The sequence below is a fragment of the Corvus cornix genome, chromosome 1A (genome assembly GCF_000738735.6).
Source record: "Corvus cornix cornix isolate S_Up_H32 chromosome 1A, ASM73873v5, whole genome shotgun sequence".
Classification (NCBI taxonomy): Eukaryota; Metazoa; Chordata; class Aves; order Passeriformes; family Corvidae; genus Corvus; species Corvus cornix.
In genome coordinates, this window is record NC_047057.1 from 59,601,983 (window position 1) to 59,617,431 (window position 15,449).

General features: G+C 38.3%; 1 protein-coding gene across 1 annotated transcript in view; it reads left to right on the top strand.

Annotated features, from left to right (window-relative positions):
• ARFGAP3 (ADP ribosylation factor GTPase activating protein 3) overlaps nt 1-15,430 on the top strand; it is a 28,285-nt gene extending 12,855 nt beyond the window's left edge. The window contains 8 exon segments of the mRNA XM_039571362.1: nt 1,073-1,218; nt 3,312-3,437; nt 3,873-3,995; nt 6,515-6,652; nt 7,338-7,461; nt 8,382-8,472; nt 11,614-11,735; nt 12,379-15,430. Coding sequence (XP_039427296.1) covers nt 1,073-1,218; nt 3,312-3,437; nt 3,873-3,995; nt 6,515-6,652; nt 7,338-7,461; nt 8,382-8,472; nt 11,614-11,735; nt 12,379-12,396 — 888 coding nt within the window. The 3' untranslated portion in view covers nt 12,397-15,430.
• The last annotated feature ends 19 nt before the right edge of the window (nt 15,431-15,449 follow it).

Sequence of the window (15,449 nt, forward strand, 5' to 3'; positions counted from 1 at the left end):
AGTAATTTTAACTGTATTACAGGTCATTTATTTCGAGATAGTTTAAAGGTAGTTTACAGACTTGCTTCTGGTTGGGGTCTTAGCACTTTCTTAGCATCTGCTCTCTGCAAAAAGGCATGAAGAGAGTTGAGTGTCTCAGAATGATGGCTCAAGGAACAGGAAAACTGAGGAAGACAGCTTAAGTTTTGAATGTGTGCCTCTTGCAACTCAAGAAAACAGCCCTGATAGTCACCCTAATGCCACCCCGATTGTGGGCTGTCAGGGTGACAGCATGTTGCAGGGAGTCACTCCTTTTAAGTCTGGGCTACTATAGGACAAAAGATTTTGAAGGTTTATTTGAGCAGATAATTTAGATGAAATCCTTTTGTGCTGCCACTAGAAGGCCCTAATACCCAAGAGGAATTTTTTATTCAGAGCGGTTTGTGCAGATCTGTTCCAGTGAGAACAACAGAACTGGGTTCACAGGTGCAGGTACAGTTTGTGATCTGTGTGTGCATGGCCTGGAGCTTTTACATAAAGGCTTTAAAGCAATAAAAGGTGAAGATAAATGCATTGTGAAATTTATTGTTGTTGCAGTTTTGTAGGTGAGGACTTAAACACAGAGGAGACTAAGAGCCGCAGTTTGAGGGCTGTGCCACCATCTGAGTCAGCAACATCATATCCATATTTGCAGTATTAAGTGGTTTTTAAATCTGATAATGGTTCCATTGCAACAGAATATATTATATTATTCTTATACAACCAAAGAAACCAAAGTTGTTCAATGTATTATATTTATTTGAGCCTGCCAATCTCTGAACAATTAAAACTGCAATACTTCCATTTTTCTGTGGGACTTCACTGCAAAGCTAACTATAAATTTGTAAGAAGAATTAGTAGAAGCAGAATTTTGAAGTTCAAAACATGAAAAGAAGTATTTTCTCTGCTCCAGATTTTCTGTGCTGTCTGCACATGCTCCCTGACAGGGTGTAGTGTTTGCTGTTGCTTTCACATCTGGCTGTTAGGTCAGCTGAGGTGGTTGTCTCAGTTATAATATTCAGGCTTTTGGTCTTTTGTTTTTCAATAATTCCAGCTTGGTGCCAAGAAAGGTGGTTTGGGAGCCCAAAAAGTGAGCAGCCAAAGCTTCAGTGAGATTGAAAAACAAGCACAAGCTGTAGATAAAATGAAGCAACAAGAGGATCTTCATGGTAGTAAGAAAACTGAGAAGGAAGAGCCACTGTAAGTATGAATTAATTATGCAATGGTAAACCATGAAGCCTAATTTAGTGAGCTAATTGACAGCATTTTAAATACTACCACAGATTAGCATATGCCAATAAAACTTCAGCTCCTACTTTAAAAAAATGCCCAAACAGGTGGGGTTAAGATGAGCCAAGCAGTATTTCCCCCAGTGCCCTTTTTTTGGCTATTAAATATATGTTTCAACAGTTGATGATTTACTGTAGAAAATTAAGTATTAAGAAGACTCTTGACTCTTGAATTTTTTTTACCCTATGCTAGTTACCTAGTTTGTTTTGACGTGGTGAACTCTGTTTAAAACAGTCTTTCCAAGAACATAGGGAATATTCAGATTAACTTGTACTTACTGGGTAAGAGCAGAGGGAGTTTAAGTATGTCTCGATTTGCCTGATGAAATTTTCAGCTGATTTATACTGGAACTGCCTTCATTTTCACCAAACCCCTTTGAATAATTCTGTGTGAGGCCTTGAATCTGTTTGTCCACCTTAATTAATAAATACTCAGCCCTAAAGCTCACATGCTGTTCCTGGTTCCTTCCACATTCCTCTGCTAAGTGCTTTTGGTTTTTAATATTTCATTAGTTGTCATCAAAATTAGACAAATAAATAGTTGGCTAGTGTACACTTCTACTGTTAGAGAGCTTAACATCCTCTCAAGTGCTAGAGAATCCTTCCTATAACCTTTTAAGAAATTTTCTGAATTATTACATAATTACAGGATCACTTTTTGCTCATGGTACCAAGGCCTTTGGTCTATAATCTCCTCCCCATTCCTTTTGCTCACTTTTATGTTGTCCTTGCAGAAATTAATGTTTTGGTTGAACTAAAAATACCAATTGCAAAGGGATCATTTGAAATATTTTAACCACAAAATCATGGTTCTTGGTGATTGCCAAGAACTACCAGTGGAGAGACTCTGAAGTAACAACTAAATAATAATAAAAAAAAGGATTATTCATGTATTATTATTCTTTATCAGTATTGTCTTTGATTGTATAATTTAGTTTGGAAGAAAGTCCCAAGCAGTGTCTTGGGTTTTGTGTCGGAAATGTATAAAATCTAAATAGATCCAAGCCAACTTTAAATAAAGTTCTGCAACCTTTCTGCAGTAGCCAAAACCCTCTGGAAATGCCTGGAAACACAAAGGATGCACATAACACTTGAGTTTATGGATCCAGTCCCAGTGGAGGCAAGAGAACTGTATTTCCCTGAGATTATTATTTGGGAATTTTGACTGTAGGTGGCAGCAGATACCAAACTAAAGGGAAGGGTGAATTCTGCTAAAACTGTATTTGCTTCCAACTAATTTGTGTGGTGGTTTTAATTTTAAAAGCTTGAGTAATAAGCTTTCCTAAATTAATTCACTATGACTTTGTTATGTGGCAGGAATGGAAGTGATTCTTTTGTAGTTTAGAAGGAGGAAGAGTTCTGAGATTTGAGACTTTAAATGTGATTTTAAATTGGTACACAATTTCCTTATCTTCTGCTGTGCACTGACAAGAATAGATAGCTGAAATTACTTGTAAAAACTTGATCAGTATCCCCATTTGTTTTAATCAACAGCAGATAAAATTTTGATGTTCATAAAATAGATTTCCTGAGAAGGGCTGCTGATCTTTCTACTTGAAGTGCTGGGTAGATGTTACCAGTTACTCCTTTCTGCTTTGCAGCACGTCTACCAGCAGCATCCTAAATCTCATTTGCTTTTCCTCTGATAGTTCATTTGTACTTCATGCCAGTTGAGACTTAAGAATTAAAATATTGCTGAGTTGCTCATTAAGATCAATAAAAATTGTATCCCTTTTGACCTGACAAATTAAATTTAGGCAGTATTTCTGCAGTTCTGTAACCAAGATGAAAAACCTCAAGTCTCTGCTGCACTGGTATGACTGGAAAATAGTAAGATGGTTTAGAGGTAAGGGATGGAGACATAGCTGGGCCAAGATCTTCCTTAAGGGAAGACTTTAGAAAATGCAGTGCTGCAATAAATATTGTTAATGTTCTACTACTCTTCCTGGGCTGGTCATTCAGTGTAGCATTGGACATTTCTCTGGTAACTGTGTTTTGTTCCAGTGTATCATCTTTAAGGTTGGCCTACAGAGATCTTGATATTAAAGCAAGACAAGAAACCTTAAACCTCTCTGGTAAGAAGAAGGCTGAACTGGAGAGGCTTGGTATGGGATTGGGCAGCAACAGGAGGTATGTGAAGTTCTGGAAACTGTATTTGAAATACTCTGTGGTTTTATGCAGTTATCCCTCATTTTACTCAGGAAATGAAGAAATGGACTAAAGCATGTTATGGAAACTTGAGCAATATCAGCAAAAAACCTTCTCTTTGTCAAGGGGAGCTTCTGATAGATTTAAGTTCTAACCTGCCAGACAGAGGTCAACCTAAATTGTGTTTTCCAGCTGTCAGAATGGGCTTTGTGTTCAGAAGTCCTGCCCCTGTTTGAGAGAACAACAGTTTTCCAAGGCTTTCCTTTATTTTGTTTAATTCCTCCTTCCTTAAATGTGTGTATAGCTTGGGCCTTCTCAGCAAGCTTCAGAAACTGGATTTGGGCTTTCATTCCTTTTTTCCTTTTAGGGTGTGAGCTTTGTCATCTCTTTACATGCTTGTTTTCTTCCTGTCCCCAGTGGTATTTCTCACTCAGTCACCTCAGATATGCAAACAATAGAGCAGGAAACACCCGCAATTGCGAAGCCGAAGAAGAAGTACATGGATGATGTGGAAGACTCTTATTTCTCTTCTAGCTCAAGGTATTCTGTAAACTTTTGATTTTGGATGGACCTAGAAGCACATGCAGGTTCCATAATAATGTGCACAGTATTTTTGAAAGCTGCAGTGAAGGCAGTTTGAACCTGCGTACACGCCCAGCATGTTTTCAGGGGACATCTGAACCAGAAACGTTGTGGAAAAGTTGGCTTTGCCTCAGTGACAGATGGATTTGTGAAGAAGGGGAGGTAGCTTTGTTGGGAAGGTGGTCTGAACTACATGTTTGTAGATTTTATCTTGTCCAGAGTCTAGTCTCTGCTTGCACAGACAGTTGCCATATAAACTTTAATTTGCTGTATTCCAAATCCAGTGAATATTTTGTCACAATGACTTGTGTTCATTCCTTTTTTTTTCTTTCTTGTGCTACTGTCTTCAAATTAAACAAGCATTGAAGTCTGATATTAGAGATACTACAGATACATCATTGTCTGCATGCCAAATGCAAAAACTTCAGTCTTTTTGAGGTGGTGTGTGTTGGGTGTGTAGTGTAGGTGTCTGCAGTCCTATTTCAGATGCTTTTATGTATCTGAACATAAAATGTAAGCAAAAACTAATTGGAAAAATTTTTATCAGAGGATGAATGCAATGCAAATTATAAAATATTGCTCTTAGAGAAGAAAAATAATTAAATCTTACAGGCACTAATTGCAATGCACCAGCTGTTTTCTGGACTGAGAGTATAAACAGGTGTTGCTTTCATAAACTGCCTTTATTGGATGCGTGCCACAGAAACATGAGAAATTGTACCTAATTGCTTGTAGACAGGCAAATAAAAGCACAAAGGCTTTTGTGTCACTACTTTGTAGTGCAATCACTGCAGCAGAAATACAAATGTGGGCCCAAGGAAAGTGGCAGCAGTCTTGTAATAAAACATAGCATTTCAGTGCTTGCCTTGTTGGCTCCCTGAACAGCACAGTTACTGCTCTCAAATTATTCATCAGCTACCAGCAGGCAAAGGATAAATTATGGAGGAGGCTTTTTAATGTGTGGTGGTTGAGTGAATAGAGGATAATTGTAACCTGGCTGTTCCTTGCTCTTCTTGTTCTGGTTAGAGCTGGGAGGATCTAATTGGAGTTGGTACAGAAGTTCATTCTCTTTAAAGAAAGAACAGTCAGATTTGGACTTGTTAAAGGTATTATTATCCTTTATTTCAAGCTGTGGCTTTGAAATAGAGGCGGAGTAGCTTTAGCATCATCTTAGTATATGCCCAAAAGCAAAATAATCATACTGGATATTAGAGTGCTGATAAGTGAATTAAGCAAGCTAAAGGCCTCAAAGTTTAGACATATAATTGAAGCCTCTGAAAATCCTGAATTTTGATTTTTGCTTTTGCTACAGTTAATAAAATCTTTATTAAGTGTCACAATGTAAAATGTTATTTTCTGTTAAATGCAGTTTGTCTTTCTCTCCCCACCCCAAATACTGAAGAAGTATTTTGCAAAGCAACAATAATCTGAGAGGGAAGGTTAGAGAAAATAAACACTTCTACTCAAATCAGCTCATGCAGCCGCTGCCCAATGCCATGGTTTTGGTGGCCACTGTGAGACTGGAAAGCTTCAAATCCTTAAAAACACCTTGATTGATTGTTATTATGGAATTTATAAAATTGCTGTGGTTTCTTTTTGTCTGTCAGGAGAGAGACTCCTGCTTTTTGGCAAGTTCATTCCAGACCTGTCCCTCATATTTTCTGTGCTCGGTGCTCAGACTTTGCTCCTGCAGGTGTCACATTTCTCACAAACTGCAAAAACCAGTGGCCTGACCGTTCATAGTGCAAACATGGAGAACTTTCTTTTTTAAAAGTATTTTTGACAAAATGCAGGTGCAGACTTTAATATTCTATCTAGTTCTACTGAGTGATTCCTTTCTCCTATCCCCTCATGGTTTTGATCATCTTTCTCCCCATCCTGGTTATAGCCAAACTTCAGGTAAATTTCTTCAAGCACAAAGGGAAATCTTAATCTTTGGCATTTTAATAGTTTTTGGTGGTTTATTCTTTTTCAAATACTTCCCACATATGCTGAGATATGTGTAGGTAATTAAAAGGGGAGAAGATCAAATAACCTACCAGAACTGACAAACATGCTTCATTTTTTTTTCCTTTTCTTTGTTTTGTGTTTTCCCTGCAGTTTTGATGTGCAAGAGAGGATTGTCTTATCAAATTAGGACTCACTTTCAAGAAATATGTTTTTAGCATTTAATTTTAATAAAATGTGCTGCAAAACACACAAGTTATTAATATTTTGATTTTAAAAAATATGGAGAACCAGAAACAAAGTCTTTCTTTCCTGTTCTGAGCTGTTGGATTCAACTGTACAAAGCTGCTAAAGCAGTATTGTGAAATCCAGATTATTCACTGACAATTGTCATTTTGGTGAAAACACACTTGCTAGTGAGCACTTATTATAGCAGTCATTATCTAACAACAAGCAAATACATTCCCACTTTTCAATAAGTAACAAAGCTCTGACTTTTCAATAGGTTTTTCTTTCTTCTTTTGTTCTAGGTACTATGATTCTTCAGATTTGAGGAGCAGCACTTTCTCTAAATGGGATGACAATTCAGATGCTTTTTGGAAGAAAGAAAATAATAGTAGAGACACTGATATATTGTTAACTTCAAAAAGCACGGGATTTTCAGACAGGTACACCAAGAAAACCAAACTGATTTTTGTCCAGAAAGCCCAGGTGTGTTAATGTGATTTGAGTCCTGGTCATAGTAGTTGGATTTTTTTCAGTCCATGGAAGGAGAATTTGGCCAGAACTTCCATCAGCAGTCAAGGGAACTCCTGACTGAACTTCTTTCATAAGCTGAACTTCTTACATTTTAAGCACTGTTTGTTGTGCTCAGAGCTGTTCAGTCCATGTACTGGAGGTAATTCCCAAACACTTCCAGCAAAAGAGGAAGTAGCCAAAGCGTGGGGAGAAACTCAAATATTTGCCCTGTTCTGAGCACGTACCTGCTTTGTTCATTGTGTGATGAATCAAAGGAAACCTTGTTAACAAATGAATGAAAATCTGGCGTGTTCAGCTCTGAGGATGCAGGTACTGGAGGCACAAACAGCAGGTCGGATTGTGATGATAAAAAATATCTTTCCTCTATGACAGCTGTATTTTTATCTTTGTAACCAGGTAGAAAATACAAGAATGGGGGGGTTATGTGCTTGGTTGGTGTTTTCTGCCTCTGTTCCTTTTACTTTAAACCATACTTTTCATTAACCTGTAAAATACAGTTTGAGCACTTACTAAAGTGCTTCTTGTTTGATTCCTTTCCTTCTGCCATGATGTGAGGGAAGTTTCTCTCCCTGATGCAGTTTGTTTTCCTTCCAGGCCTGCATCTCGGCGTAAGCCTGAATATGAACCTTCTGCAAACACAGATGAAGCACAGAAAAAATTTGGCAATGTCAAAGCCATTTCATCAGACATGTACTTTGGAAGGCAAGATCAGGCTGATGTAAGTAGGAAGCAGTGATAAGTACTTTTGAATGTTAAAATAGTCTTTGACTATAAAAATGGTCTTCTTGTGAATCAGAGAGAAGGCAATGAATAGTAAGAAAAATTGGTAGAATTAGTAAGTTGATAGAATTATGTCCCCTTGATTATTTGTTTGATAGAACAAATTCCTGATGATTTAGAATTTAGTTTTAGGGAATTGCAGTTGCACATAGGACCATACCTCCATCATTCTTTTCTGATAGAAGTGGTAGACTGTGATTCAGCACTCCTGAATTTTGATAGAATCAGGCTTAATTTCTTCTAAATACCCAAACTGATGCCAACAAACCACTGCTAAAACATCTTCCTGTATCTGTTACATAAAAACATCAATAATGTTGTAAAGCTAACCAAGTAAATAAGTTGTTCAGTGAATTGCATGGAGTTGAATCAGCCTAGAATAAAAACAGATTAATACTGTGCTGCATTTTGGAGGTGAGATGCAGATTTTTAATGAAAAATTAACAGTGTAAATATTAATGTAAGAAATACAATTACTGTTTGCAGGGAACTTGGAAAAAGTTGACTTAAAAGTGTCATGGGGTTGGAAGGGTCAGCAGGATGTTAACTGCAGTGCTTTCCCCTCCATTTCACATTTTTTAGTTACTGTTTTTAATGGTTGCATAGTTTTTCAGCAATTTTAGGGTAACTAACAGCGAGTGGGACCCTTGGTGTTGCAATGATAAAAGTCACTCTTGGGTAACTCAGAAATGAGATGGTGACAAACTCAGTGTTAGTGAAGAGAAAAGTGAAATGGGCACAGCTTTCAGTATGGTCCACTTCAGCTGTAAATGTCTGTAGTCTTTCAGATTATCTGACATGACCTCAAAAGGTGGCAGCAAACTGCTGAACTCCTTTTTATTCTCAATTCTTTCCCAGTATGAAGCAAGGGCTCGGCTAGAAAGGCTTTCTGGAAGCACATCCATAAGTTCAGCTGACCTGTTTGAAGACCAGAGAAAACAACCAACAGGTACAGATCAGAGTGAGAGCTGGAGCATGTGGGGAATGCAGGCCCTGACTCTGCTTCTAATCACAATTATCACTGTGTTCTGCAAGCAAAATGCTAATAGCTCAAACAGGCATGGCAGGTGCAGTCTTTGTTTAAAAACTAACCCCTTAAATTTCAGGTTTTGTGGTTTTTGGTTGTGTAAGTTCAATATTTTATACTGGGGGGTGTGTTGCAAATAACACAACTGTTTTGTAAATAACTTTTATCAAAGGAAAACTGTAATATATTCCAATGAGGTAACACTTAAATGGACTCTCAGGTAGTTTTTTTGATCAGTTACCATAAGAAGCTCATTAGCTGTCATAATAATAGTGGATCTAGGAAAAATCATTAATAAAATATTAGTGGACTTGAAATTCCCGTGTAATCTGTTGCACGGCATATCCATTCAGTGGGATATTAGCTTCTACCTCTGGCCTTGCAAAATTATTAAGGAAAATCTTCACTTGGTTTGTCTGTTTCAAAGATTTGTTGGAACACCTCACATTGGAGAGTGTAGTGCATCCAATCAGAAGGGGAGAAAGATTAGATTGACTGAAGCCCCTTGTTTTCTTTCCAACACTTCTTAGATTGTGCAATAATGTGCAATAGAAAAGGTGGGAAATACTGGAACATTTTATAGGCTTAATCAGTTGAGTTTCATTCCTTAACTTAGGAAGAAATTGGAAAGAGTTACTGAAGAACTTGAAATCTGTGAGTAATTATTCAAATAGGAGGGAAAAACCCCAAAACAAGTGTTTAGTTTGATCCCCTGAAAGCAAGTTTGAATACACTGACTAGCAGAGAAATAACTCCTGTTACTAGTTGCTTATGTAAAAAAACGGTTTAGTAATTTGAAATGCGAAAAGAAAAGTTAAAGAGGGAAGAAGATATCAAGCAGAAATCACAGTAAGTTGCTGTAGCCACTTGAAAGAGCATTTGCAACATGGTGTCATAAATTCACACTATACAGAAGCTTCCCTTCCTGCCTGTCTCTGTTACACCCCTCACCCGAGAAACTGTCACCTGACAGTGGCCCTTCTTGGAGAAATGTTACTGCACTGACAGTGTGTCTGGTGTTGAATTAATGCCCAGACTATTTTAGTTCCATAAAATAAAGGCAATCAGGACACTATCAACAAAAACACTGCTGTAGTTCTGCGGTCCTTGCCCGGATAAAACATCCTTTGCATCTAAAGTTGTTTTTATGAGCACTGATGAGATGTCAGGGTAGAATAGTTTGGGGCTGCTTGCTTTTGTACAGAATGCTGTAGGAGATTTTTAACCAAAGAGGGGCCTGAAAGAAAAAGCCTTTTTTGCATTATTTCAAACCTGATGCTTGTGAAAGTCAAGTGGCTGACTTGGAGGTGCTGATATGGAAGGAAACCACAAGAAAAGGAGTTGCTTTCCTGCCTCGTTTACAAGAACTTTTTCAGACCAACCAAACGTAACCAGCAAGTGATGAGAGAATTCTTGTGGCTGAGAAGTGGTTAGAGCTTCTCAGGTTATTTATGTCTTCAGATTTTATTTCTGTGACACTGATTTTAGTAACAAAAACGCCTGAAGCATTTGATGAGTGGAACAGATTGTAAGGAAGTCCAAATTACAGCTCAGAGATAGGGCTGTCTGAGAGGAATCTTGAAGATAATCTGTAAAGAGGATCTATAATATCTATAAACCCGTGCTGGGTTGAAGGATTGGAGGGGGAATTTCTCTGAGTGTAAGAAGGCATCTGTGCTCAAACCAGCTTCTTATCTTAGGTGAAACAAATTATCTCCAGGATGGTCTGTCCCAGCCTGCTCAGGAGGCAGGTGCCTTTAATTTACCAGGACAGAGGAGCTACAGGTTCCCTCTCTTTCTCTGTCTTCCTCCTCCACCCCTGTTCAAAAGACTAAAAGGAGTCTCCATTTGGAAAATGGTCTGGTTACTCCCTGGAGCCCCGTTCATTCCCAAGATCTTTGGGGTGACCTCACTGTGGCCTTGCAGTGCCTGAAGGGAGCCCACAGGAAAGATGGAGAGAGACTCTTGGCAAGGGCCTGCAGTGACAGGACAAGGGGCAATGGCTTCACACTGACAGAGAGCAGGTTTAGATTGGATATGAGGAAGAAATGGTTCCCTGGGAGGGTGGGGAGGCCCTGGCACAGGCTGCCCAGAGAAGCTGTGGCTGCCCCATCCCTGGCAGTGTCCAAGGCCAGGTTGAACAGGGCTTGGAACAACCTGGGATAGTGGAAGGTGTCCCTGCCCATGGCAGGGGGGTGGAATGAGATGAGCTTTCAGGTGCTTTCCTACCCAGGCCATTCTGTGACTGATCTGTGATCGTGGTTCTGTGATTCTGATTTACTCTGATTTGTGCCTTTGACAGTATCAGATATTGAGACATGCCAGTAATTATTTTCACCAATGAATGGGTGATGGTAATTGCTGGCATGTTAATACTTAGCATGCAGTTAGTTTAGAGTGCAATTAGAGTAGTTAATTAATTATCTTTGATTTCTGTTACTTGTAGACTTGCACCTTCCGTAATAACAGCAGTGCTAACTCTGTCCAAAATATATTGACTTTAAGGAAGGCTGGATTGTCAGCATTAGTCAGGAGTTTTAAAACCTAATTTATTGGCATTTACTGTAATTTTTGTGAAATTTTCCAAGCCTCAGATGTAGTAAGGCAAAATATGTGTGTTTATACAGCATGAAAATCACCCCTATGCATGCACACAAATTGAGTTCATCACTTGAGCCACCTCTGAAGTGCATTCACCTTTAAATTGCAAGGGGATAACAGCTGTTGAGGATACAAAACAACTTTGTCACAGAGTGGAAGTACAGAATAAATCATTTACTATCCAAACATGAATTGCTTAGCTGGGAATACAGAGTGTAGAGGATGACACTCTTGGGTGGAATTAATGAAAACCTGAAAACAATCCAGAGGAAGATGCATTTAAGACACTGAGATCTCTGTCTAGTGCTCCTATCCATATGTTGTACTTCAGGGAGAGAAAAAAAAAAGTTTTCTATAAATATAAATAATATTTTTACAAAAAAAAGCTTTTCTATAAATATAAATAATATAATGCTTTTAATATAAAATACTGTTTTCCCCGTGTGTGTGTTCTCCTTTTAGGAAGCTACAACATTACCAATGTCTTGCCTTCAGCTCCTGATATAGCTCAGTTTAAACAAGGAGTGAAATCCATGGCTGGAAAACTTTCTGTCCTTGCTAATGGGGTCATGACATCTATACAGGTGAGTAAAAATGTCACAGTCTACTAACCATCAGTTGAAGTCTTTCTGTAGCGATTTACTACCATGGATCCTGCCACTGATTTATCTTTAGGGAGAAAGAATGAATTTGGTTTTGAGCTCTGTAGACCTCTCAAAGTAGACTGTAAATCTTTATCATTTAAAATGTAAATCTGTATTTGCTAGCTCACCTTCATTAGGATATATTTTTTTTTCTTAAAACAAAAAATCCCATCATGAAAGTTGTTTTCACTCTGTTTTTAAACTCATCACAGTTCCTAACCCTGAATGGAGTAGTTTGGTTGGACCTACAGTGATCATCCAGCCGAGCTCTTGTGTTGGTTCTTTAATTGACCTTTGACCCATGTTTTGCACAAAAAAAGACATCCTGGCCTCAGTGTCCAGCATGTTTCATGCTCCAGTCACTTGGCAGTTCTGTATGAGGTCACTGGGAGCTCTCAGATGTTTGAAAATCAGGCTGATTATCCTGGAATTCAACCCTAAACTCCAGTTCTTGGAAGCACTGGTCAATTTTCTGAAAGTCTTGAAGAGTTCAGCTGCTATTTAATTGCACAAATGGAAGTAAAACTGATTTCTTTCCATGGAAAACCCACTCATGTCTGGTTTGTTGTTTTTACTTTTCTAGGATCGATATGGTTCCTAACTGAAGCTAAAGAAGGATTCCTCTTCAGGCACACAAGTGGTCATTCTGCTGATTCAAATGAAGGTTGCCTTAAGACTGATGATGTTTTCACCTGTTTCTTAGTGCAGATTTCTGAGTCAGCCTCTTCTGAGTGCTGTTTCATCTTGACAGAGCAGAAATCTTGCAGCAGCTTGTTACATGGCATATACTTTTTCTTTCTTTCCTTCTTTCCAGTCTTTATTTCTTAACAACCTTATTGTTAGATAAATTTGGAGCTTTATTTTATTACTGGTTCTGTCTGTGAGGCAGGAAAGAGAAAGAAGGAGGTGGTGTTTAGTAGACTGTAGCAAAATATACACTTAAATTAAACCTGTGCTTGCCAGGAAGTAAAAGCTCTTGAAGTCATAAATGGATGTGCATTAAAATGGTGGGGAATTAGTGGTTTAAAACAATATTCCAGCTAGAAGGTTCTGTGCTTAGATGTGAAGTGTGGAGAAGTGAAAATGTGGTAATACTAAACAGTGGATTTCACCTTGTTGTGGGAACAGTCTATTTATTCCAAATTTTGAAAGTTACAAAAAAATTGCAATATAGAATCCTTAAGTGCTTTTAAAAATTCTGTATTGTGTACAAATTTGAAAAAAAAACCTTGAAATACACTAAGGGCCTAATAGAGTAGTTAATTAAGTACTTGTTAAAATGTTCAGCACAATCTTAGATTTTTGATAAATTATCAATTATTGAATAAGGAAATAGTGGGGCTGTGTTTTAGACAGTCTAGAATTTATTGCTGATGACATCCTGCATAAAAATTATTATGACCTTAAAGAAAAAACCGTACAACCAAGAATGAATTCAAGTTAATTCTGTTCTGTAATTTTCTTAATTCAGATTTGTAAACTGCTGATATCTAATAAAAACAATTGATATGAACTCAGTTTTAAATTCAGTTTCTATGTGTGGTCACCAGTATCCAGCTTTCTAAATACTGTCATCTGTATTTTGTCTGTACAATGGTCTGGTAAAATTAGCCTTTAGTTTCAGGTAGCAAAACTTGTTTTCTTATTAAATTGCTGTAGTGATTTAGAAATCTAAACACTAAGGTTGGGGTGGAAAATAAACTACTGAACTGAGATACTGTGTTAAATAGAGTTAACAGTGTAGCTGTATTTGGGGTTTAATTTCTGCCTGCCTCATATGTAATTCTCACCTCCAGTAACTTGCTCTTGTGGCTGTTGGGTTTAGGTTTATTGATTAAATTTATTCATCAAAAAATTACCTTTCTTTTTTAAGAGAATTCCAAGACGAGCATTTGTTCTGCCTAATGGTACAGCTTTGCCAGAAAAGATTTGCTTCACTACCTCCTTTCCCACCCTATAGAGATGATTTTGGTAATGTAACAGAAGAAATTTGGTTTTCCCTAATTACAGGTAGCACGTTTTGGCTTTCGAAGTAGTCTTCATTTGAGTGTACGCATAAATTTATTACAAATAATCAGTGATCCGCTTTTTGGAGTTGTGATATGCAAACAGCATCCAGTGACTTGCACAAGAGATGCTCCTCCAGTGTCTGGACTGCATATTCAGACATCTGAGGATGGATGCAGATGCTTAAATTAGGGCAGGCCAGGGTAAGGTGTGTTTCTGTCCCCTCTTACGGTTCCTCGTTGGTAACAATTTGTGACATCAGCTACACTTGCAGTAATTGTGTCCTGGTTTTATGCATTGTTGCACACCACTCAGAGATGGAAAAATACCAAAAAAATGTGTATATAAATGCTTTTGTAACAAGCTTCCAAAGGCAACTTGGCATTGGTCACCAGTTGTGTTTTGTTGCAGCTCTTCTTCCCTTAATTCCCTCTTCCCACCACTCTACATCTTGCTCTTCCCAAAAACAGCATCTGTGAACCATGCAGGTTAAGCTTCCCTCTTAAAATCCTGTAAGGACACCACATATAAGGGAAGGGGAAAGAGGATTATTTAATACTTTATATTTCAGGGAGTTTATTTTTGATGGTTAAATTGAAAGAGCTAAAAAAATGTGTAAACATCAGAATGAGGATTAATTCTGTGTCCTGTACTCTCCTTCCCCAAGTAAGCTGTGAAAGGAATCTTGTTGTGCTCTTGCATTAATGCTGCCATTCTGCTCTGGTCCCACTGCTGGGAGAAGCAATTCCAGAGCCATTAAATTATTTTTTAGAAGGATTTTGCAGTGCAAGAATGAGCTGAGTGACTCCCCAGCACAGGAGACCGTAAGTGTTGGTGTAGCTGCGTGTATTTTCACACTGCTGCTGTCCTCCTCGAGCCAGAGGAGTCCAGCTGTCATTCTGAATCAGGGCTGAAGATGAAGGCCACCTAAAACAGGCTCTGCTTCTACAGAAATCGGGACTTTTTTACTATATCCATGCATATGAGACTGGATTCTCTTGATGAGTAATGGTGAACCAGACCTGGAGGGGGGTACAAAGCAGAAAAGTTGCGTTTCTATTATATTCTGTAAATATAAGGAGACAGCTGTCAACCTACTGGAGCTGATTTATCTATCGCCCTGCTCTGCTCTCACAAACCCTTCAACCACTCTGCCAAAAGCACTGCTGCAGATCTGCAAGAGAACAGCAGTTTGTTCATAGGGGGCTTCTCCTAACACACCTTTCCCATCACATGTGCAGAGCAATCCAAGTGCTTTACAGCTCCACAAGTGTGGCCAAAGCTCCTGGTACACAGGAACACCAAATTTTAACAGTGTACCAATAGAAGGAAGCACCAACAGATTTAACACATTATTCTTCAGTCAACAACTAATCCAGTTAACTACTGTGCACTTGGATTGCTTGGTGTGGAAGGGTCAATGCAGCTTCTGTGTATCCTTAAGTACAAAGCATGAAAATTAATTTTTTCCACAGAACAAAATGAAGAAAAAAGATTATGCCATACACTAGAAAATGCCTTATTAATTTTGAGCTTAGTGTCCTAGAACTCGAACATCCATTAAAAATAAAAAACACACATGAAATGGACAAAAGCACCAAATATTGGACAAACCTTCAAACACGCATCATCCTGGAAGATGGGTTT